A 23,899-nucleotide genomic window follows, 5' to 3' on the forward strand; every position below is an offset into this window, starting at 1 on the left:
TATCTAGAAAGAAAATCCCAGGCATTGCAAATGAAAGTACAGAGCAACGCACAACCCAAACATGCATACTATATTCAATAGTTCAAGAGGGCAGGTGTCAGTGTAAAAATTTAATCATTTATAAAGGAGAGTAAATGTTTAAAAAATAGCTGTTTCTGAATAAGTTCTTTGATATTTTAGCTACAGCAAGATGCATGCAATAAATAAGGGGTTAAAAACTTTGAAATACAAACAAACACATGACAAAATTCTGTTGTCCCTAGGTTATCAGGAAGAAACCACTTGTAAAGAGAATTAGTGTTTTCCGATGTGTTCATTATTTTAATAAGCATAATCCATCGATTCTATTGTGATCAGCCACAAGGGGGAGTAGTTCCACTTCAAATCAATGTTCCTATAAGCTAAGCTAAGATAAGATAAGATAAGATACTCCTTTATTCTTCCCACAACAGGGACATTTACAGTGTCACAGCAGCAAAGAGCAAGGATGGCCAACAACAGAAACACACAGTGCACAATTAAACAGAATAAGAAATATTAAAAAATATATAAATAGGCCTATAAAGTGGAACACGTTATTGAGCAAGGTGGCATGATAAACATAATGTAATAATATTATTGCACAATGTAGTGAATTGTCCGGTTTTGTGTGTGTGTTTTTGTGATCTACTGGGAGCAGGCTTGGTTAAACAGTCTGACTGCAACAGGAAGGAAGGACCTGAGGTATCTCTCCTTCTGACACCACAGGTGTTGAAGCCTGTTTTATGTATCTATTTTATGTATTCACAATTAATCACAGCTCAATCAAGAAAAGGCTAACAATATTTTTACAATATGCATGAAATATAGCATGAAAAGGCCTTAACTCATGTCAAAAGATTTGACATTTTTGATTTGATTTTTATTCATTCCGATTGAAAGTATTATCAAAAACAACGTTTCGTATATTTTCTGGTTGAAGATCTTGAACCAGTCCAGTTGCCTTTGAATCAAGCGAATTTACCATGACCTGGATGACTGATAACCACACAGACAACGTTTTGTATTTTGTGAACCCCATTAGTATGGAAGCCCATTCCCGCCAGTTAAAAAAAAATAAAAAGAGAGATAATAAAGTCGATTATGAGATAGAAAGTCGTAATGATGAGATAAAAAGTGAAATTGAGATTTAAAAAAAAATCGAAATTATAAGATAATAAAGTCATAATAATGAGATAGAAGTCGAAATTATGAGATAGGCCTAATAAAGTAATTTATTATAATTATCTCATTATTTCGACTTTATTATCTCATAATTTCGACTTTCAAAAAAAAAAATCCAGCCAAGTTTTCATTTTTATTTTTTTAACTGGCGGAAATGGGCTTCCATACATTAGCCTTTTTTTGCATTTGTGTTTTTTTTTTTTTTTCAAGAAGCTACACAATCGCACAAACACTCATTACAAAGTGGAACACTTCTTCAGCCTCATGCTGTGTGGAGCCTTGACATAGACCTCTAGCTCCCTATAGGGTAACATTTGTTTTCATGTAAAAGTCCTAATCAAATAGGCACTTCAAACTTTCATTATGATTCCTAGTTCTCCTATGATTCAACTAAAGCTCGTTTACTTGTATTCATTATTAGTATTTATTTTCAATTAAATGATATTTCCCCCTCCAGTGGTTGTGTTTATGTCTAATGTCTGTGGGTCTGAAAGCTGATACACCTGCTGTGGGTCACCATAGTGTCACCGGCTCGTCCCGGCGGGGCGCGGCTGGGCGGGGTCAGGTGTCGCTTTGTTTACGTTCTCCTCCTCTCTGCTGTGTGTTCTGTCGGCGTTGTAAAGTTACCTGTTAGGCTCACCTGTAAATTCAGACAGCAGAGAGGATACAAAAAAGTAGCCTTCTGTGTTTGTCGTCACGTCCGGTCCACAATCTGTGGTCCGGCCCGATGTACCTGGAGAAAGTTCTGCTCGCTTTGTAGACGTTTTGTGTTTTGTGTTTTTGTTTTTCTCCTCACGTTGTTTTCTCCATCACAGCAACACGATGCGAGACTTTCACCTGAACAATGAGACGTGCGGCAACGGTAAGCAAAATAAATCTCTCACGGTTTTATTTGTCTGTAGGCTAGCCTAATATCTCTGTCATGTTTCGTTGTCCAGGAAACACAAATGTAGGACAAAGTTGGCCTTAATGTAGCCTACATATTCATATATATATTTCATTTAAAACTCCTTTAATTTGTTTTTCTGAACTCCACCGTTAAATACAGCCTAGATGTCTCTACATTTAGCTTTACTTTACTTTTTTTGCACAAACTGGTGTTTTTGTAAGCCTATTGGACAGAAGAGACACCTATAGCTTTATTTAGAAACTGATATAGACTATGTCTAGACTCAATTCATGTCATAGACATATGGCCTACTTAAAGTCTAAAAATGTGATTAACTTAAGGTTGCTTTTTATTTTAGATAGGCTACATAAAGTGGGTAGAAATAGGGCATTTTCATGGTTACAATTGCCCCCAAATGCTGTTACATATCCCACCTATATGGGGACAACTCCAGCAGCTCTCAGCACAGCACTGTTTTGCATTGATTTATCCTATTCAGCTTATATTTGTATCAGGAGATGTGCTCTTTGTAAAAAAAAACAAAAAAAAAAACAGCTCTAAATAATGTGTGGAGTGTCCTTTGAATTGAATAAATACTTGTGCACACTCCCTGACATTCCAGAGGGCCAGATCACACAAAATAAATTCAGTTCCTCGTCTTGCTCGGTCTCTCTTGTCAATAAATGATTGAAGATACAAAGTAAACTAGCTTAAATAAACTGTTATGTTATGTGGGCGTGATGGTGTTGAAAGTGAACAGTTACTAATGGACTAGTTCCATCCAAGGTCTCCAGCCCCAATGTGTCAGAAGTTTTCCAATTTCAGAGAAGAGCTGCTCTGTGTGCGAGCTGGGGGCTGCTTGTGTGCGCTCGCAGTTTCCAGAAAAACCTCTCTAATAAATGAATATGGCTAACTTCGATAAGTTTTATTTTTTTCTTTAAAGGCTTTTTGTGCCTTTAATGGAGAGGTAGGACGGTGGATAGAGTTTGAAATCAGGGAGAGAGGGAGTGGGGAATGACATGTGGGAAAAGGAGCCACAGGTGGGATTCGAACCTGGGCCGCCCGCTTGGCACATGGGGCGGGCACTAACCACTGCACCACCAGCTCCCCTAACTTTGATAATCCAACAAATACAATAGAAATTCAATACGTGGTCTCTCACTAAATCCTGTAACGCTGAAGGAATATCCAGACCTGTCTGTGTCAGATCTGTCATATAAATAAAATAAATTAGAAAGGATTTTATTTAATTTTATCTCGAAAAAATAAATGTCATTATTTCAGGGAAGACATCCTATCCAATTCTATAGGTAGCAATGTTGCATGCTGACTTAGAAGAGTTTCAGATACCAGTCACACCCAAAAGAACATGTAATAGTTTTTGATGCATAGGATGTATAGCAGCTTCTTAGACGCTCAGATATGAATGTTTACATTTATTGATCTATATAACAGTGGTATTTTCTATCAGTGAAATAGATGTTGCAGTCAAAAGATGCTGAAAAAGATACATTAGGAATCAGTTAAAAACTGTAAATCTGCTCTCAGAAATATATTTTTGGATAAATTTACTGGCATAAAGCCTGGTTGTGTTTGCTCATTTCTATGCTTCTAAAATTCTTAAAAACTTAATTCAACACAGCTAACTTCACAGTTGGCGCCAGAAATGTGTAAATATAATAACCCTTCTCCGTTAACGTTACATCACACCGATCAAATGACTTCAGATGTATTTACTTCATGACGTTGTTGAATGTTGCATAAATGTTTTGATTTATAAATATAACGACAACACATTACATGAACAGTACGGCACTCTGTCGTACTTTTTCTAATGCGCAGAGTGTTTTGTTGATATAGTCTGTTCAGTAACTCAAGTAAATATGAAGTCAGGATATTTACTTCTCATTACTTTTGCTTACTTGATATCTTTTTAGCGGTACAATTTACAATCTATATATTTTTATAATCTGACAATTGCGTTCTTCATTAATAGATTAATTCATTTGTCCAAAACATGTCAGACAAGCTGCAGGGAGTAAAATGTGATATTTAAGGGCTTTAATCCTCTATGTGTAAACAATCAGGCTTTTGAGATAGAACTGTATTTGGATTGATAATAATAACTCCAAAATCTACAAATGTTTTACTGATTGAAGTTTTGTGACACAGATTGTCTATTGCAACTATAGTTAGGGTTAGAAAATGATGATACTGCTGTATAAGTGAGCTTGTAATTGACAGTATCTTAGATGTTTAATTTGACCGCTAATCTGCAGATAAATAATATTTTTCAAAATCAGTTGAGTGTTAAGTTGCATCAGCAGATTTTTGGAGTTAAGAAATAAAAAGTGCACCAGGTGAACTGTAAAGCTACTACAGAATAATCTTTATGAAACTATAATTAAATATGAGTCATAGACTTCATGTTTTCATTTAATCTTCCTCTATCGATACTGAAGCATGTTTAACATCTGACATAGAAACCTATTAGTTTCCACTTTGTGTTGAGTTACTTTAAAGTGCTGCACAGACAGTGATGTGTGTACTGAGGCCTCAGTGTTTACTGTGTAAATATTAAACTCTTCTGTCTCCTCATGTTACTCTAAACATTTCGGTGGTCAAACCTGTATTTCACAACCCGCCTGTATAGATGATTGTGTTCAGAAAGAGGAAAGAGAGGCTCAGCTAGCAAAGAAAATCTATTCACATCATTCTCTCTCTTACATTAATTTCCTTTTTTTCTTTGTCTGTTGAAGCTGTAGTAACGAGGAAGTTTGTCTTATTTAGGATTTTTGAGAAACTTGCTGTCAGGTCAACTCTGTAAAAATCTGATAGATTATTGATCATTTAGAAAAAAAAGCAGAGAAACCAAAAAAGAATCCCAAGAGGCATTTAAAAAAAATCCTCAACTCATTGTATCTTCTCTTACTGTATTTCAATCTTCTTATGCGCATAGTCCTGTGGACTTCAGGACCGTGAGGAATACAAAGGAGAAATCCTTCCTGCATATTATCCCATATGTTCTTTTGTAAAGCATCTTGAGATAACACTTGTTATGAATTGGCGCTATACAATAATGATTGATGATTGATTTTCTTAATTTTTCTTTCTCTGCTTTTTGTTGAGGACTTTTTTTTTAAATTTCCCTGGACAACAACTAGTTGGGGATTATGTCTTATTGTTCCAAAAGCTCTATGTGGTCTTCTGGTTACTTAATCTGAACCAGGTTAACTCATATGATACAAATTAAGAATGCACAATATGAGGAAAAAACACTACGTGCACTTGCATTTTTCAACATTGCAATAGCGGTATGAAGTTCCAAAAACAAATATTCTGGTGTAAAACCTTTCATTTCCTGTTGAGTTTGTGTTTTTATGTATTTTCTCCTTGAATAATGTTTAAGCCATGACACATTGAAATACTCCCAGAACACTAACAGGCTAACTCTCTCTCTCTCTCCCTCTCTCTCCCTCTCTCTCCCTCTCTCTCTCTCTCTCTCTCTCTCTCTCTCTTTGCAGGGTCTGTGGTGCGTTTGTGGTGTGGCTCTCAGTCCGCGGTGTGTGTGGTCTCTGGGGATCAACCGGTGTTCAACACACACCTGGACAACAACAATCAAACAACAGGTACAAGTCGTGAGTTAGGGGGTTAGGGTCTGTGTCTTTCATGATGAAGGATTCATAGCAGATATGTTTAGACTACATTTGTTTTAACAAAGTGTGCACTATAAATGCATATCCAGAACTTTACAGTCAATAAGCTATGCTACTGCTAGCACTGCTACTGACAGTAGTGCAGTTTCAGTAGAGTGGCCCCGCTTAAAGCCTGACTGATTTGGGTCAAACAGATCATTTCTGGACAGGAACTCAGAGACTTGCTTAAAGACTGTGCGCTCGAGTATTTTTGACAGAAAGGGCAGAAGAGAAACCGGTCTGTAGTTTTCAACCTGGGCTGGGTTTAGTGTGGGTTTTTTGAGCAGAGGGGTGACCCGAGCTTGCTTGAATGCGGTGGGGAACACACCCGTTGACAGAGAGGAGTTGATGATATGCTTAAGTGCAGCATTAAGCAGAGAGGAAATGGTCTGCAGGAGGCTTGATGGTATTGGGTCCAGAGGACAGGTGGTGGGCCGAGAGTCTAGCACAAGCTTAGAGACTTCATCCTCGGTCAGAGAGGAGAATAAGTCGAGTGAGGCACTTTTGGTTGGTGCCTTTGGGCTGAGTTGGTCAGGCTCAGAAAACTGGTTACTGATGGTTGCAACCTTTTCAGTAAAATATGAGGCAAACATGTCTGGTGTGAACAGATCGGAGGGTGGAGGAGGAGGTGGTTGAAGCAGTGAGTTAAAAGCAGAAAACATTTTTCTTGTATCTGTGGCATTGCATATCTTGTTCTGATAATATGTTGTCTTGGCCGTTTTCAGGCTGGAGGAGAACGAGACAAGTCTTTGCTTATAGTCATTGAAGTCAGCGGACTGTTTGGATTTTTGAATTAAATCAAGAGTGTTGCCAGCTTTGTGGGTAGGAGGAGTTGGGACCTGCGTGAGGTCAAATGAGGATAGGAGAGAAAGGAAGTCTGTTGCCTGGGCTTTATCAGTGTGTATATTCATGTCTCCCATTACAATCAGTGGTGTTCCATCATCAGGGATTTCTGAGAGTAGCATATCCATTTCCACAACAAAATCATTCAGATTACACCCTGGTGGGCGGTAAATGATAGCAATGTACATTTTAATAGGAGCAGTTACCAAAATTGTGTGACATTAAAATGAGGAGTTGTTGCTCAGTGGGAAGAGTTTATTGAATTTCCAGGTATTAGAAATGATTAGAAATTAGAAATACCTCCATGTCCAACAGAGCGGGGTGTGTGTGAGAACACTGTGTCAACAGAAAGAGCAGCTGGTGTGACTCTGTTTTCTGGGCGGATCCAGGTTTCAGTAAGGGCAAGTGCCTGAATGTCTGAGATTTTTGCAAGTGCTTGGATGAATTCCATTTTATTCACAGCAGATTGACAGTTCCAGAGGCCAAAAGTAAATGAAGGGTGGGTAGAAGAGGCTTTCTGAAGCAGAGACAAGTTGTTAAGATTTCATTGTCTATGGCAGATGTGTCTTTTCCTGTTCCCATGAATGACAGAGATTTCTTTGTAGCACATGTTGCGTTTGGCAGATAACCAGAGAAAATAGGCAAAGCAGTAGTCGTGGATGCCCGGGCTCTGTGGCCACGCTGAAGCGTCAGACGCTTCCTAGTTTTCAGATCAGAGCTTGTTCTGCTGGCAGTTTCGGATTCAGACTCTTTTAAGCATGGATTTTCGTGAAAATCCCGCCCCAGATTTTCAGCTTGCAATCAACAGAGGGTGTGACACGCGTCAACTGCCTCTCCTGTTGATGCTCAGGGAATGAAACTTAAGTGCTCAGTCCAAACAAAGCCCGACAACGACCCACTATCAATATCTACTCAAAGCAAGTTTCGATTCACCCACCTAGCTGACAAGACCTTCCTAGTTTTCAGATCAGAGCTTGTCACACTGTTTAGTAAAGAAGTGAGCTTCAGCTCCACCTGTGAGGATTTTAAATCTGAGCTAACATTATGTCAGACAGTTGGTGTCAGTAAAATCATTTTTATGTTGACCAAAATAAAGGGCAACTTTGAGGGAACATTGTTTTGTCACTTTGTTGATCAGGGAATCTGTCGGGATTCTTTCGGATCGATTCTATTGGGCTCTTAGTTCATTTATTTTCTGAGTCATCAGAACAGGTGTGAGTTGGTATGATCGCTCAAAACGTGTCTCATATTGATGTTTGATACAAATTATTTAATGATCTTGTGCTCACAGGAAATGCGAGGCAAACTGTTATAATTGCCCTTAGGGAGAATGAACATAGAGAAGGATGTCTCCGGTTTGCATACAACTGGATTAGTAAATCCACCTAAAAGTTGTCTCTTTCCTTGTTGATCTTCAAGTTAGCTTTATACGTTTGGAACCTTACAATTCTGTCTCAATTAGCATAATATATGAGTCTCTCCAATGTATCCATTTAGCCTCAGCCCATATATATCATAGCAACAGTTAAATACACACATACTCTACATGGAAACAGTTTTCAAACGACGGGCTGAAGACGCTTGCAGAGTCATATTTCTGCTAAATCTAGTAATAACACTGTACCTTCTCAGTCGACATGGGTGTTTGGCTTCTCACAAAGTCTTTGAAGGTTATGCATCACTTGCTTGTTAACAAATGCATGTTTCTAAGGGGATCAGGTGTAACAGGGCTGTGTGTCTTTTGACAGTGCAGTTGCACTCAGGGACCTTCGATGGGTTGCAAAGCGAACCACACCACATTTCTACAAATGGTTGCTTTAAAGTAGCAAAAATGCCTAAAAACAAAAAACTGCTTTGGCCAACCCAGTTTAATTTGGTTTGGGTATGTCACTCGGTGAGATACTCGTGTTTTAAGATGACATAGATGGTACTGTTATTAGTTTGTCTTCTTTGCTCAGGCAACATAGTTTTCGATGCAGGGTGTGGGGGTCCATGTACTGTATATACAGTCTATGGGCTGGACCCAGTCTATAGCTACAGCCCTGACTAGTGGTGGGCAGCTGCATTGCAGCTTGGACATGATATTTTACTGACATACAAAAATAATCATGATGCATTTAATGTATTAGTAAATCTGGAGCTGACTATTCAGGGCAAAATAGTCTAACCGTTCAGTCAACTAAACGCTCACATCCGTAGTGTTGGTGTGCAGATATATCAGAAACTAAACAACATTAACTGACCTCCTGTTGCACTTTAAAAACCTCTGTCATAGTTCAAGAATGAATTGATATCGCCAGAACGTTATCTGAAGAATAATCATACTGAAAGATGTTTCGGGTCTTGTCTACCTACTAATTGGTTAATTTCTGAATTAAAAAAGTCTGTAATTACTTTATAATAAGTAATAAAATGTACAAATTCATATGTACTTTTAAAATCGGTATGATGTGAACATGTAGATTTATATGACCCCATATTTGGTCAAGTGAAAAATATTTCACGTCCACAAACATGGCTCAGTGTAATCATTAGTCACGACTGAATACAGTGCATTTTTTGTGTTATTTTTCAGGTCCGATAGAGTCATTAAACACACACACTGCATGTCCACACCCTCATGAACACACACTCAGCTGACTGAATGTTTGTCTGCAGATTTACAGATACACACGTCTTACAACCTGTGGCTGGGTCTGACTCTCGCTCTGCTGTCCGCCTTCCTGATTGGTGGGAGCGTGATCCTGAAGAAGAAAGCTCTCCTCCGTTTGGCCAGAAATGGACAAACCAGAGCAGGTGAGCCCAGAGGGATGACTGAACTCATTTCTTTGAAGTAACATGTTAAGGAGAAAGAGGTCTCAATCCTGTTATTTTCCACAAGAGTTTGACATTTGTGTGTCATTTATTTGTTTTCAGCATTACTTCTTTTGTGCAGTTGCATTTTTGGACACATCAATATTGACTGTGTTGAGTTCTTTCTCTGAAAATAAGAGAAACTAAGAGACAAACAAGGAAATAAGAAGGGATAACATTTTCTTCCTTTTCACAGCAATTGTTTAAAAAATTCAGTGCATCCTTAATTGTATCTCCAGGGATTTAACCTCTGTGTCACATGTTTGAAGTATTCCATACTTCGATCATAACGCATGTTTTGAAACATTTAAATCTTTGGTATTTTAATCATAGATTTTATCTAAAAATACCCCAAAAAATTCAGATCATCCATCATATTTTATGCCTTTATTGGAGAGACATGTCAGTGGATAGATTCAGAAATTGGGGAGAGAGAGTGGGGAATGAAATGCAGGAAAGAGCCACAGGTCAGATTCCAAACATGGGCCGTTAGCCTTCGAGGACTTGAATCTCTGTATGTTTCAGGCGCACCGTCCACTAGGCCTCCGGCGTCCCCCTCAGTCGTATTTCTAATCAAAAGCTGCTGTGAGAGAACGAGAGAGCACTGTCCTAATTGTCCTACAATCTAGACAGTGTGCCGGAGTTTGCCTTCAATTTTTGTAAACTTAAAACAAAAAAATACCCAATTTCTTGTTGACCAGGACTTTTTTTGTTACTGTGGTATCAAAACAGGGATCATAATTGCATTAGTTTTACTAGAGCTGTATCAAAGTTTTAAAAACCTGGTATTTTTACAACCCTTTTTGATAGTTCTTTACTGAACAAAGACAAACATTTTTCACCTCAATCAACTTCAAATCTGCACAAAGGTTGAAGCCTCTTCAAGATGGTTGTCAACGATTGTCATGCTTTATATCAGGTGACTTCCTCGATGGAAAAAGATTATCCTAAAAAGAATGAGATCAGTCGTCAGTTGTCTCAAACATGTACAAATATTTTATTTTCTACTATTCAACCATGAGAACAATTAGAGATAAAAAAAAAATAAGTCAACTTGATTTGAATCTTCATTTTTGTGTGTTTTGTAACAAAGGGTCAATAAAAGTTGCTCGACGGACAAGTTTTTATTGTTTGATCACTTGACTTGAGCTGCTTTTCAGGAAACATAATCTAAATGTTTGGGTTTTCAACAAAAGCAGACAGCGACCATGGGAGCTAATAATGTTTTAGTTTTTTTAGTTTTAATATTTAGTTTGTTACCTTAAAATGACCAATATTATAAATGTATATTTAATGTTACAAAAACACAACAATGAAGATTATTAGTGTGTTCTCAAACAAACAAACAAAAATAGAGTTCAAAAATGTTTGAATGTGAGTGAGATACTTTTAGTATTATGAAGGCCAGAGTTAAATCTAACAGGAAAAAGGGATGTTTTTCTACTTATTTCTGTTTTAGAAAATAAAATGAAGTATGATGATAAGTCTGATGACTTCTGTTTATGGTGCGGTTGTGTTTGGACTCCCCTATCAAGGCTGAAGAATTAAACTAAACGGCCCTTATTATTTCAGAATACCACATACTTTATTGCCAAGTGCAAGGTGAAGTTCAAAATGTCAATAATACCAGCAGACAGGAAGCAGACACAAAAATCTGTGAAGTTAGACTCCAAGAAGCAAGCTATTGGCCGCACTGACAAAGAAGCTATGGATGCTACCATGGCTATAAACCCACACAACATGCTGACTTTATACAGAGATTTGATAGTGTTAAGAGCAATTCAAAGTTATACAGGGTGAACTGAAAGCTGGGACATTGCGTATCACTGAAGCTGAAGACATAATTAGTATCAACCGGGATTGCTGCAGTCGTCTCTCCAACCTTCGTCTCGTGGGTCACCCTGAAGCGAAGGAAGGAACTGGCTTGTGTTCATTTTTAGAGTAGCTGCCTGAGGTGCTTGGGGCAGGTAACTTTTCTAGGCTACTATTGATTGAGAGAGCACACAGACTTTAAAGCTAATGACGCTGAAGTTCGGCTTGTTTCGCAACCCGGAGTGGTGATAAAGAAACTCCTTAACTATGTGGACAAGAAACGGATCATGAGGGCTGTCAGAATGAAAGGAGAGCCTCAATCAACTGGGGGTGCTCAATGTCTTACTTTACATGGATTTGCCAGTTTTCTCCCAATAATTCATGGCTCATAGCCTATTTTGGTATAAATATCGAATCATTGTCAATTTAAATGCAGTTCTGAAAACCAATCTCCTTAGTGTGTGCATGAAGAAATCACCCTGAAGTATTGATAGAAGCAGTTTATCCATGTTTGGAGAATTTCATTGGCTACAAGAAGTGTCAGTCGTTGGCACGGCAGCTTGCAATTAGCTGTCAGAACAGGGGGCGGCACCTCCTTTCAACAAAGGCTCTCATTGGATGTTATGGGCTGTCATGAGGTGTCATCAAAATGTCAGCGAAACAGAAGAGGTAAATTTAAAGCAATCCGTGGATCTTTATGGATGTAATGTGTTTTTATATCCTCTACTGGATTTGAATCGTGGAGACCTGTTTTTGGTGGAATATTATGAGCAGGAGAATACGGTTAATCTTCTAATGGTAAGTTTAAAGAGATTGTTTGTTTGTCGGCGGTCTGACAGATGCGTAGATTGTGGCTGCTGTAGGGGTTGAATCTGCACACACCGGGCCGTCACTGTGTGTGCCTTCGTATTGTAAATGGTGATGTGTAATATTGTTATGAGGTCACCATTGATAAATGTAAGCGTCATATTCTCCAGATGTCACTCATATCCTCCTCTTATGAAAATGATGATTTTTGGTCATTTTTAATAACAGTATTTTTTCCTAAAAAAAAAATGTCATGACCAAAGTAATGAGGTATTATGGTTTTGCCTTTGTAAATAAGATAACACTTCTTATATTTAATGTGTGTGTAGGTGATGGAGGACACGGCTACTTGAAGGATTGGCTGTGGTGGGGAGGCCTGTTAACCAGTAAGTATTTATTATCTCATTTTATAGTCCATAAATTATTTATACGTACATATGATTGATTCTCAGTCAATATGAGAGGAATAAAATAACTAGAAATGGTATGTTGGAATTGTTTAAGAATTCAGTGACTGTGAAATCGTTTTGTATGTTACACTGTCAGATATGTGTGTGCAATATTCTGCAGATGGAGTATGTGCAATACGCAAAGTGTGTGTGAATGTGCAATCTTGGGTTTTAAATAAATAGTTTTGTTAAAGTTTTTAAAATATTTATTATCTATATCTCTTTTTTTATGCCATCTACACTGGTAAACTTAGCCATCCAATTTGTTGTACTGTACTTGTGAACCGCAATGACAGTAAAGATCTATCTATATGAATTTTGTTAACAGCTTTCTCTATGTATGTGCAGTACAGAGATTCACAGGTCCTAAAGCTTGGTTACTACAAACATTGTCAGCAGAGAAATACTGATGATGTTAGTTGATGACCAGCAGCAGTGTGATGTCACTGAGACAGTAAATGTGCTTGTATAGCTCCTTTTCAAAGCTCCTGCCTACTCAAACCGATTCAACACCGCAGGTCACACCACTTCAAAAGTAAAGTGTGCATCAGTATTAACTTATCCATTGATACACTTTCACACATCGCTAACAAGCAATTTTGGGTTAAGTGTCTAAGCAACCGTCTCTACCACTGAGCCCCTGACAATAGACAATAGGTTTTGAGTGTCTTAAAGTAATTGCATAGTCACCAAACCTGGTAGAACAATCAGAGAATTGATATAGGTATTGTCTCAGTGGCGCCCTCTACAATGTTAAAAAAAAAAGTCAGCCTCCAAAGAACTTTGAACCTAGGATTCTGAAATTTGATGGGCTTGTCTGAACCTAGAAAAAAAGCCTTTTGGACTCGTATCGTCAAGTCGACCAGAAGTCAAACATTTTGAATGTTTTATTATTTGAGGGTTAAAAAAAACATTGCACTGTCCGGGCTTTGACAAAATATTTGCATGTTGATTCCAATCTCCCTCTGTCTTTCTCTCTCTCTCTCTCTCTCTCTCTCTCTCTCTCTCTCTCTGTCTCTGCAGTGGGAGCTGGTGAGGTGTGTAACTTTGTCGCCTACATGTTTGCTCCTGCCACCCTGGTAACTCCTCTTGGCGCTCTGAGTGTCCTCATCAGGTAGGACCTTCTTCACAAAGTTCAAGTTTCAGTTATGCTTCACTCCATCAGCACAGAGAGTCTTTAAAGGCTGAATGTGCAACATTTTACACATAAATATAGCAGAAATCCAGTATATCCTCTGAAAATATCTCTGAGTCATGACTGTTTACAATGAGTGTGAAGGGCGAGACCCACGGTCTGTGATGTTGTCTGAGCCGTATTTACAGCTTGTTTACATGGACGGGACGGCTGGCCGGCTCATCCCATTGCGTATAAAAGCAGTTTAAGTGAGGGACAAGAGAAAAGAAGAATTCCATGCTGTACTCACTGCTTATTTAAATGTCACATAAGCGTTTTTAGATCCTTGTCAATCCGTGTAAATTTACATGCAACGAGAAGCTACGAGCTAACTAAAGAGCGCTACCATTAGCCAGCTAACACAACAATGCAGCTCGATCCAAGGACAATTTTGTCCACCGCTTGTGCTTATTGCTTAGTGCTTAATTGTGTTGCGGTCCAATTTGAGGGGTTGGAGTTGTGTCACTGTAGGAGAGCGGAGGCTTCAGTGTAGTGGAGGTGTCACCAAACAGCACTTTGTTTTGGTTTGATCATGCTGTTGCTCAAGGGCGACATCTACTGGATCAAAATGTTGCACATTCTTCCTTAAAAGTAAATTTAAAAAAAAACAGTTTAAGGTCACACTGTTAGACCGAAACCGTACTCTAACTCTGTACACATACTGTAGAGTTCAGATTAAATAACGAGACATTTCTTTCTTTGTCTATGGGATTAATGGATAAATACATTAATGCTGTTTTTTTTTTTTCCTTCAGTGCAGTTCTGTCGTCCCACCTGTTGGGGGAGATGTTGAACGTTGTGGGGAAGCTTGGTTGTTTGCTCTGCGTACTGGGAAGCATCTTACTGGTTATCCATGCCCCACAGGAACGGGAAGTGACATCACTAGAGGACATGACCAACAAGTTGCTGGAGCCTGGTGAGCTCAGGGTTAATCTAAAGTGGGTCTATCAGTGTGTTTTCATGCAGGTTTTTATAATTAATTGATTAGATTTTCTAGGTTAACCTGATCTATAGTATGTGGTTTGCTTCACTTTATTCACATTTCTGCCAATTTCCACTGATGTCCCAGGGCAGGATGTTAAAATGGAATACAATCTTTTTGCAAATTTTATAAACAAAATTCTGATTGATCATCTACTAAAAAGACAAATAGAATTGACTATTAGTCATAATTTAAGGTAAAAAAAAACATATTTCACAAGCTTTTAGCTCGTAAAGACTAAGTCACAAATGCCTAAAATAGCATTCAACAAACTTCTCAGCTCTTCTCTTCACATTAGCTATTGAAGCTAGCAAACATAAATCTACTGCTTTATTCCCTTCCCCAGTGGTGGTTCTAGACCACTTTTACTGAGGAGACCAAACTGGGGCCAGTTGTTTTGTCAGAGGGAAACATTAAACCCAGGTAGAAAAATAGACAAAGATGGTCACTGGTATATATACATATATATATATATATATATATATATATATTATGCCAATGAATAGCGCATATCACTAAATACCACAACATAAAATACCATGATTTATATTTGTTTCAGTAACAGTATTTAATAGTAGATTGTGAGTCCAGTTGTTGATTCAAATACTGTGTATTTGTTATTTGGGGGGCTCCTCCTTTTGGAGGGGTGGCCACAGGGGGCACTGGCCCCTGTTGGCCCCTGCCTAGAACCGCCCATGCCCTTCCCTGTTGTATCCTGTAACATTATCAAACTACAGAGTTGGCTAAGAAGTAGCCGGATGCTAATATCTGTGCCATCTTAAGACAGCTAATTGGTTATCGAATATTATAATTAATAATGAACTTCAATTAAAGCCAGAAGACACTTGTTTATTACACATTATCTTTTCAGTTGCGAAAAAGCCATACAATGAATACAATTTGACAGATTACCTAAACGTATATCATTTACAAATCTTTTATAGAACAGGTCACCATGTTAATATTGTGAATCAGAAACCTCGTCATTCCCTGCAAGTTTTAATGGATTTTGTTCAGATGGTTCTCTGTCACTTTTGTTATCCTCTGAATCTGCATGTGAGCTATGTTCAGGTCAGAATTGATAATGTTTCCAAATCTTTGGTTTACAAACAAATGTCTGCAGAACTAATGACATTGATGACTTTCTTAAATCACTGGAGAGGAATGTGGATCTGTAATTATGTTGCTGTTACTTCCACTCTGAATTCTCAGTGACAACTGTGTACTGTGTGTGTATTAGGTTTCCTGGTGTACATGTCGGTGGTGTTGGTGCTGTGTGCTGTGCTCGTGCTGTATTTCTCTCCACGGATCGGTCACTCCAACATCCTCATTTACATCAGCATCTGCTCGCTGCTCGGAGCCTTTACCGTCTCCTCTGTGAAGGGCCTCGCCATCGTCATCAACACCGGTAAGAGACAGACGACATCACCATCTTCTTACACACTATCAAAAACCAATCTATTACAAACATGTGGGAAGACTAACAGAAAATGAATTTGTTCTTGTACTTATTATTTTTCAAGTTTTTTCTTTGTGCTAATAACATTTTATGTTCCTTCAGACATTGAAGCTATAAATCTATCTCAGTCACTGTTGTTGTTGTTGTTGTTGCTCTTTTTCTCTATTCGTTTCTTTCTTTCTGCATCTCTCTATCTCACTTTCCAAGCCCAACACAGTTTCAGCAGCTGGCTGTTCAACATGAGTTTAGCTCGAGGTTTCTGCCTCATCAAGGCAGTTATTCCTTGCCTCTGTACTGTAACTATGATAAATGTCGCTTAGTGCTCATGATGGATTCATGTTGGGTCTTTATAGATAATATAACAAAGAGTAATATCTTTTACCAGCTCCTTTGTAAAGTGTTTTGAGATAACGTGTTATAAATGGTTTTACAAATAAATATTAATAAGTTGATTGAAATTGGCCGTCGAATGTGTTCTTTACCTAATCTTTTGGGGGGGTTTCTGTCCATAAGGCTCCCTAGTGTCGATTTAGCAGTCAGTCAAATAGGAACCTTTAAAAACTGTATCGTAGATGGTCGTCTTTGATAAAATGGTCCTACTTGTCAGTTGATTTATTTCCCTGGGTAAACATTTTCCTAAGAGTTTATGGTCTTAACCTCTAGTTTCGAGTCTTCTCCTATACAGCTTGAAGTTTATTTAGGAAATGACAGACCTGTTTAGAGATAAATAGACCAGAAAGCAGGGGAGGATTTACCCTGGGGTTGACAAGCTGTTAGTACGGCAACCTGAAAAACTTCTCTTTAAGCATTGGGTTCAACTAAAAGACACTCTGGACTGGTCTTGTCTGACCCTTTAATTTGTATCACGGTACTGATGGATAGGGTATACACTTTAAAAAAAGGGCTAGTGCTACTGTAAGCCGATAATGTAGGCTTTGTTAATCTTTTACATCAGGCTTTGTGATGTGATGCATACAGTTGGCTGTGTGTTACTCCATGGCTTTGTTTTGTGGTGGTTCAAAAGTTTCCATACACATGATCCTTAAGCTGAAGATCTACAATGCCCACGTAGAACAATTAGTATTATTACTATGTCCCAACATCAGGTAATAATTGATAAATAAGAAGGCGCTTTTCTGTCAATATTAAGTAACGTTAAGTAACTCTGAACACAAGTGTAGGGTTAATAAATATAGTGATCTAATCTGGTTGAAAGATAACCGGCTTTGTGTCTTTAAAAACTCTGACTCGAGGCTCAACAGACCTAGCTTAACCTCTTATCTCGCTTTGTGCTCCACCCTCAGATAAAGACTGCCAGGGCAAAAATCCCAAACTTATGTTACATAATGGTAATCAATGATTAAATGGGGGATGTCACAGTGAATGCATCCACTTCTTTTTTCCTTAATGCAAAACACCTGAAGGCGATAATAGAGTTTTCTTGAAGTGATACACTATAAGCTTTTCTCAATCATCATTTTGGGGCTTTTTATGCCTTCATTTAAAGACAGGACAGTGGACAGAGTCAGTAAATTGGGGCCTGAGAGAGAGTTGGCAATCACATGCAGGGAAGGACTCAAACCCGGGCTTTCATTTGGAGGACTTTGACCTTCGTACCAGAGGCACTCACACTAACCACTAGGCTACCAGTGCTCCCTACATTCACTTCTTTATTAGCCATTTTTAGTCTAACACACTAGAACTGAACTTTTGGTGGTATAGTTTCATTTTGGGGATGTTTGCTGCATATGTGGTTATCATAAAGAAGAAGATTTAATAGGATATAGTCTTTCTGCTGCATCTATTTTTCTAAAGTTATCATCATGAGTGTGCTAGTGTTTGAAGTGCAAAGATAAATCTGTACTCCTTTAACACAGTTTTTTCCCCTCTCCGTGTAGTGTTTTATGATATTGCAGTGCTCGCTAATCCCCTTACCTGGATCCTGTTGCTAACTCTTGTTGTCTCCATAATAACACAGGTGAGCTGTAGTTAGTTTCATCCTCATGAAGTGTATTTTCTACTGATTTTGCGAACCTAAAAAGCTGGTCTTCAGGTCTGTGGCATATTTTTCATACTTTAGGAGCTCTTTGCTCTAGAAGAAAGAGTGTGAACATAACTTTAAAAATGTAACTTAGTTGCAAAGCATAGGACTTGAGCTCCCAGTCACTAAAGTTGTCTGGACCAGAGCTGGACTGACCTACTTTGGTTGAAAAAAACCCGACTGAAATCAACTTGTGATCATGGGAAAACATGCGTTGTTAACTTGAGATAATGAGATAAAGCAGTCAAGTTTTTGATGAAACATCCGAAATATACTTGTTATCATTGGGAAATGGACTGAAATAAAATGTATGTCCATTTAGGGCTTCCATTAGAATCAGAGGATACAGGAGGGTTGTTGTACCACTGATTTCCTGGGGGGAGAATGAAATGTGTGGAAATGTTTCTTTCGTAATCTTCCTTTTACCTTTACCTACAGGTGAACTACCTGAACAAGTCCCTGGACACCTTCAACACCCTGCTAGTATACCCCATCTACTATGTCCTCTTCACCTCTGTGGTTCTGTGCTCCTCCATCATTCTTTTCCAGGAGTGGAGGAGCATGGCCATCGTGGATGTGGTCACCACGCTGGGAGCCTTCGTTGTCATTGTGGTGGGCGTGGCCATGCTCCACTTCTTCAGAGACCTGCAGGTTGGTGCTCCATGGCCTACACATTTTTGTTGTTGTTTTTTGGCTAAAATTCAGAGCCATTAAGAGCTTAAAGGAAGAACATGCGATTTTTCACAACTTAAGGTAGGGTTGGTAATTTTCTCAAGAAACACTTTTTAAGATTTTGGTTGAAATTGTCTTTAGGTCCTGACAGAAATGAATAACTCATGTGCTCTGAAAAAGGAACAAAAAAGAAAATCTGTCATCTGTAGCAGCTGTAAGCCTGTATAAACTTTGACCAATGTCTGCACGAGGTGCCATTTTTATGAACCAATCACGCCTCCCTGTCTCCCTGCTCGTTCTCTACCCCATGCATGCACAAGCCCACACTCAAAGCGTGAGCTGAGCTCTGCTTCTGGACCAATGGCGCTTGTGCATGTAAGTGAGGGGCGGGGCTTTTGAGAGAGCATAGATGGGAGGGGGTGGGTGTAGACGTACAATACTAAACTCTATTATATTATACTGTATAGTAGGATACAATACCTTACTCTACAATACTTTATATGATATGTTACTATATTATTATATTAATACATTAAAACAAACAACAATCCACATGTTAACAGAGATGCACATGCCAAAAAAAAACAACAGAAAGAAACATTTATTGCAGAAGATCTGCAGAGGAACACAACATAACAAAACAGTTGAGACTGTTTAAAGCCACCAGTAGTTAAAAACTTCATAGAGTTTGTTTCAATTTTGTATAAACAAGTAAACATCATAGAAATTAAGAAAATAATAGAAAAAAAACATACGATTTTTGAAGGGTTTGATGTTCTCTGCAATACTTTTCCTCATGTCAAATATTTAATGTATGTTTGCTGTGGTCCATATTCTTAAATTACCAAACCTACATCTTGCCGCCTCATGATGCTTACATGCCTGACACCTTTGGCCATTCAATCTGCATTTGATTTATCATTTTCCTCAAGTCATTTTGCATTTTGAACTGTAAGACTAGCCCTTATCAATCTATTAAAATGTCAGTGAAAATCAGGTCTTAGAAACATATGGACCGTCCTCTGAAGTACCCACGTCTCAGTGCGCCCTCAAAGAGCAGTTAGCCTGAACACACCCTCAGTGCTCTTAGATTCATGATGTAACTTTTCTATTTGTCCCAGGGTTTAAATCGTCCCAACAATACTAAGCTTTGACAGCTAGCAAGTTGTAATGCATCCCTTAATGAAACTATATTATAACTCTAATGTTGCAGCTTTTTACATACTTCTACATTCTCAAATGTCTCGCAGGTAACGATGAAAGAGCTGACCAATCAGCTGACCCTGACGGTCGAGAGGGAGGAGCTTGCAGGGGAGGTTTCTGCCAATGTACAACCAGGAGGAGCTGCAGGAGTAGCTGCAGGAGGAGGAGGCGGAGGAGGAGGAGGAGGAAGTAGAAACAAAAAAGAAGATAAATATGGACTGATGGACAACATGATGATAGAGAGTCTTCCTCCGATGAGAGAGGATGGACCCAGAGTCTTCATCATCAGCTGAAAGAAATGTGAAGAAGAAACAGAGACACAGGTTTGTGTTTCCTGTCTGGATTTCTAGTTCAGACTGATCTGAGGTGAAGTCCTGACTCTGATTGATGCTGTGCACTTATTTAAAGGTCCAGTCCTCTAGTTTGACGGCGTTACATTTTATCACTGAGGTCCATCAACTTTCAAAGACTTTTCATCACTTCATGTCTGTTGCATCTCAAGAAAAAGCAATGACCAGCTTTTTAAATGTTAAACGTTTTAGATTCTTCAATTTATTTTTATGGAGTACCTTTTTCCACAAATACATAGTAAGACCTAAGGGAAAAAAATATATATAAGTATAAAATATGTTCACTAATGTTCTTTGATTATATTTCTGTTGACTACTTTAAAATGAAAATAACAACCAATAAATCACACATCAAAACATAAATAAGGTCAACAATAAAAAAAAACCATGTACACCTGCTTTGTAAAAGACTCCTTAAGGTACAGACGTTGTATACACATTTACATTTTAGAATAAACAGTAAATACAAACAATGTTTAAAACCTGTTGACTGACAACTAATTGAATTAGTATTTGTAATTATTATCATTATTGATCATGAAGGTTGATATATCAGGTCTCAAATGGCTAGAGTGTTCAAGGAAGAGTTCAGTCAGAAGAATTCAAAAGTTAGAAGACAGTAAAAACATGAAAATTGACAAAATGAAGAATTCCCAGTTAAAACAAATCATTTCAAAAATACAACAATAACAATAAGTATGGTCTGTCAATTTCTAAAATAATATTATCAAGTTGATTACATTTTCCACATATCACACTCATGTGAGTAAATGTCTACAAAACTCCTTTAAAATGAGAAACATTGTTACATTTGATTAAAAGTGCTCAAAGAGCTACAAAGTGATGTCAAAGACAGAATCAGAGAAGGAACAGCTTAAAAGTTATAAAAATGACTACAAAGAAACAAAATAATACAAATAAAAAATCTCTTGTAAAGACTCAAACTAACAGGGATGTCCTGATGCCACCTGATACCTTCTTCTGGAGATTAGTTGTAAATAAGTAATGAGCTGTATTTTGAAGTATCTCACAAACAGGTAGAAGTGTAACTGGAGAGCAGGGTGGATGACAGTGCATGTTGTGGGGGGGGGGGTCACTCTTCTCCCACATGGTGGCAGGGATAGGACAGGGAAAAAATGTATGACTTAACTCTCTTTTCAGGAAGTCTTTTCTCCACAATGTATTTACTAGGGCTGTCAGCACTAATGCATTTATTGCCAATAATTAAGGTCTGAAATGAATGCTTTTAATTTTTTAATCACGTTCTCACGTTCATTGGATGCTATTTTGAGCCTTTAGACACACCGTACAACCGCTGAGCCTCTTCATACAAACAAACTGCATTACAGCTTAGTTGAGGAGTCAAAAGTAATATCCACCTTATGACATCAAACATTCTCTTTTACTGTTCCCTTTAGTGGTTTTAATTTAGTTTTCAATCTGTATCAAGTCCCCTTTTCTGTGGTTAATTATTTTATTTATTTATTTCATTTCTGACATTAAATCAAGGGAACAAAATATTTAATTGCCATCTGGTTCAAACTAGAGGCCGTAAAATCAAACAGATATGGGAATTAGAATAGATTACTGTATATGAAGGAAACGTATTATCAGGCATGCACACTTGTTGTTAGACTGTAAGACTGTGGTGCAGAGTGAGATATCTGTACTTAATGTCAGTGTATGTGTTTTTGTGATGTTCTTATTTTTCTGCAGTTTAAACTAGGGTTGTCAGTTTTAGATTTGGAGTCCAAATCAGTCAATGCATTCTTAGAGACCATGGCAACAAAAATAGAAATCCTATAGGTACCCAATATTGGGTCATTTCTTGTTTTTAATTACCAACAATTGGAGGCAAACTCCTGCACATTGTCTCAATTGTTCCAAACTTAACTTCTGTCTGCTGACGGCTGGAGTCTATGAAGCAGCCAGATGACATTAACACACACTGATCATCATTCAGTTTTACCGTTTTATCTTGCAGCAAAGGGAAACGGAAAAAACATATACTGTACAATACATGAGGTGAATAATAAAACTCATAAAACAACTAATCTGAAACCCAAACAATTGGGACCAGTGTTTCCAGTTTCCAATGTGTGACACTGACAAGTTGTGTACACACTGAATGATGATCAATGGACTGTGTGCATGTATAATGTGTTTGTGTTTCTGTTGCTGAAAACTTTTTGTCTATGAAGCTCAGGACCTAATTAAAGACTCACTGATTTAAACCACTGTTGATGTTCAGGTCCATTATTTATTGTATAATCCTCATTAAAACTCACTGTTTTTCTGAGGTCACAGGGATTTTTAAATTATTGATGTGTGGTACGTGTTGTGTAATCGGTAGTTATGCATGACTGTGAGGAAGGCAGATTTGTAATTTGACATTTTTGGAAGTATATGTGTTCTCTTGCTGAGAGGTAGATGTTTTAACAATAGTCTGTATAAAACATGGACATAGTCTCAGTGACATCTCCAATTGGTTTCTGAAGAAAGCAAAGCCAAACGGTCGCGGTCACAATATTGGAACCGATGACTAATCCTGGCCCAATTTTTAGAAACAAACAAAGGGCCTTTCTCAGACTGCTCCCTCACACTCCACTCTGCGACATAGAGTGAACTCAGCCCACAGGGGGATGAATTCAGCAGCAAGCTTTGGGACAAACTCCCCTCACTCTCAAAGGAAAGGGAACTTTAACGCTAGGCAGACTCAATAAAATCACTCCACAATATGACAAAAACACATCTAACTATTTGGTAAATGGACTTGAGCTCGTAAAGTGCTTTACTAGTTTTCTGACTCCTCAAAGTGCTTTGTGTCAGACTTACCCGTTCACACCCTGATGGCAGAGTTTGCTATGCAAAGTGACCACCAGAGGTAGCAGCGGGAGCATTTAGGGGTTAAGTGTCTTGCCAAGGACACGTCGGACATGTTGCTGCAGGATCGAACCCCCGACCTTCCGGTTGCAGTGGCTTCTGACGACCGACTCTACCAACTGAGCCACAGCCGCTGCTTGGTGCTGTTTCTTTTTTTCAACATCTTATTGATTGAATCTGAAGTTTATAAGATGATTAGTTATTGTCTGTATCTTTTAACATGAAAACACTTCACAGTAAAATAAAAACATCATTTTCAAGAAGAAAGTTATCAATTACATCTTGAATATAATGTTTACGTTTTTTAATCTTACATCTGTAAGATACTACTCTTATTATTTCATTCAAATGTGTTGAAGTTTGTGTGGTTGATAACACAGAACTTTGATGTAAGGATCGTCTTCCATGACAAACAATGAAAGGTGCTTCACCTGCATCGGTGCAGACTCGCTGTTGGAGGGTTTAACAACTCACTCTCTGTACTCTATACATTTAGTATACATAACTAAACTCTGAGGTTTGTTTTTGTTTTATTCTGGTTTTCAAGCGTTGCTTGTAACTCACTGTTCCTGCTCTGCTTCTTC

At 38.2% G+C, this 23,899-nt stretch overlaps 1 protein-coding gene across 1 annotated transcript; it reads left to right on the plus strand.

Annotated features, from left to right (window-relative positions):
- The first annotated feature begins 1,818 nt into the window (after nucleotides 1-1,818).
- nipal4 (NIPA like domain containing 4) lies at nucleotides 1,819-21,901 on the plus strand. The gene is made up of 10 exons (XM_061055721.1): nucleotides 1,819-2,065; nucleotides 5,617-5,721; nucleotides 9,289-9,426; nucleotides 12,432-12,488; nucleotides 13,575-13,665; nucleotides 14,481-14,641; nucleotides 15,948-16,115; nucleotides 18,065-18,144; nucleotides 18,646-18,858; nucleotides 20,130-21,901. Exons 1-10 carry the CDS (start codon nucleotides 2,026-2,028, stop codon nucleotides 20,373-20,375), a joined length of 1,299 nt encoding a protein of 432 aa, XP_060911704.1. The 5' UTR covers nucleotides 1,819-2,025; the 3' UTR covers nucleotides 20,376-21,901.
- The last annotated feature ends 1,998 nt before the right edge of the window (nucleotides 21,902-23,899 follow it).

This window comes from Labrus mixtus, chromosome 14 (genome assembly GCF_963584025.1).
Source record: "Labrus mixtus chromosome 14, fLabMix1.1, whole genome shotgun sequence".
Classification (NCBI taxonomy): Eukaryota; Metazoa; Chordata; class Actinopteri; order Labriformes; family Labridae; genus Labrus; species Labrus mixtus.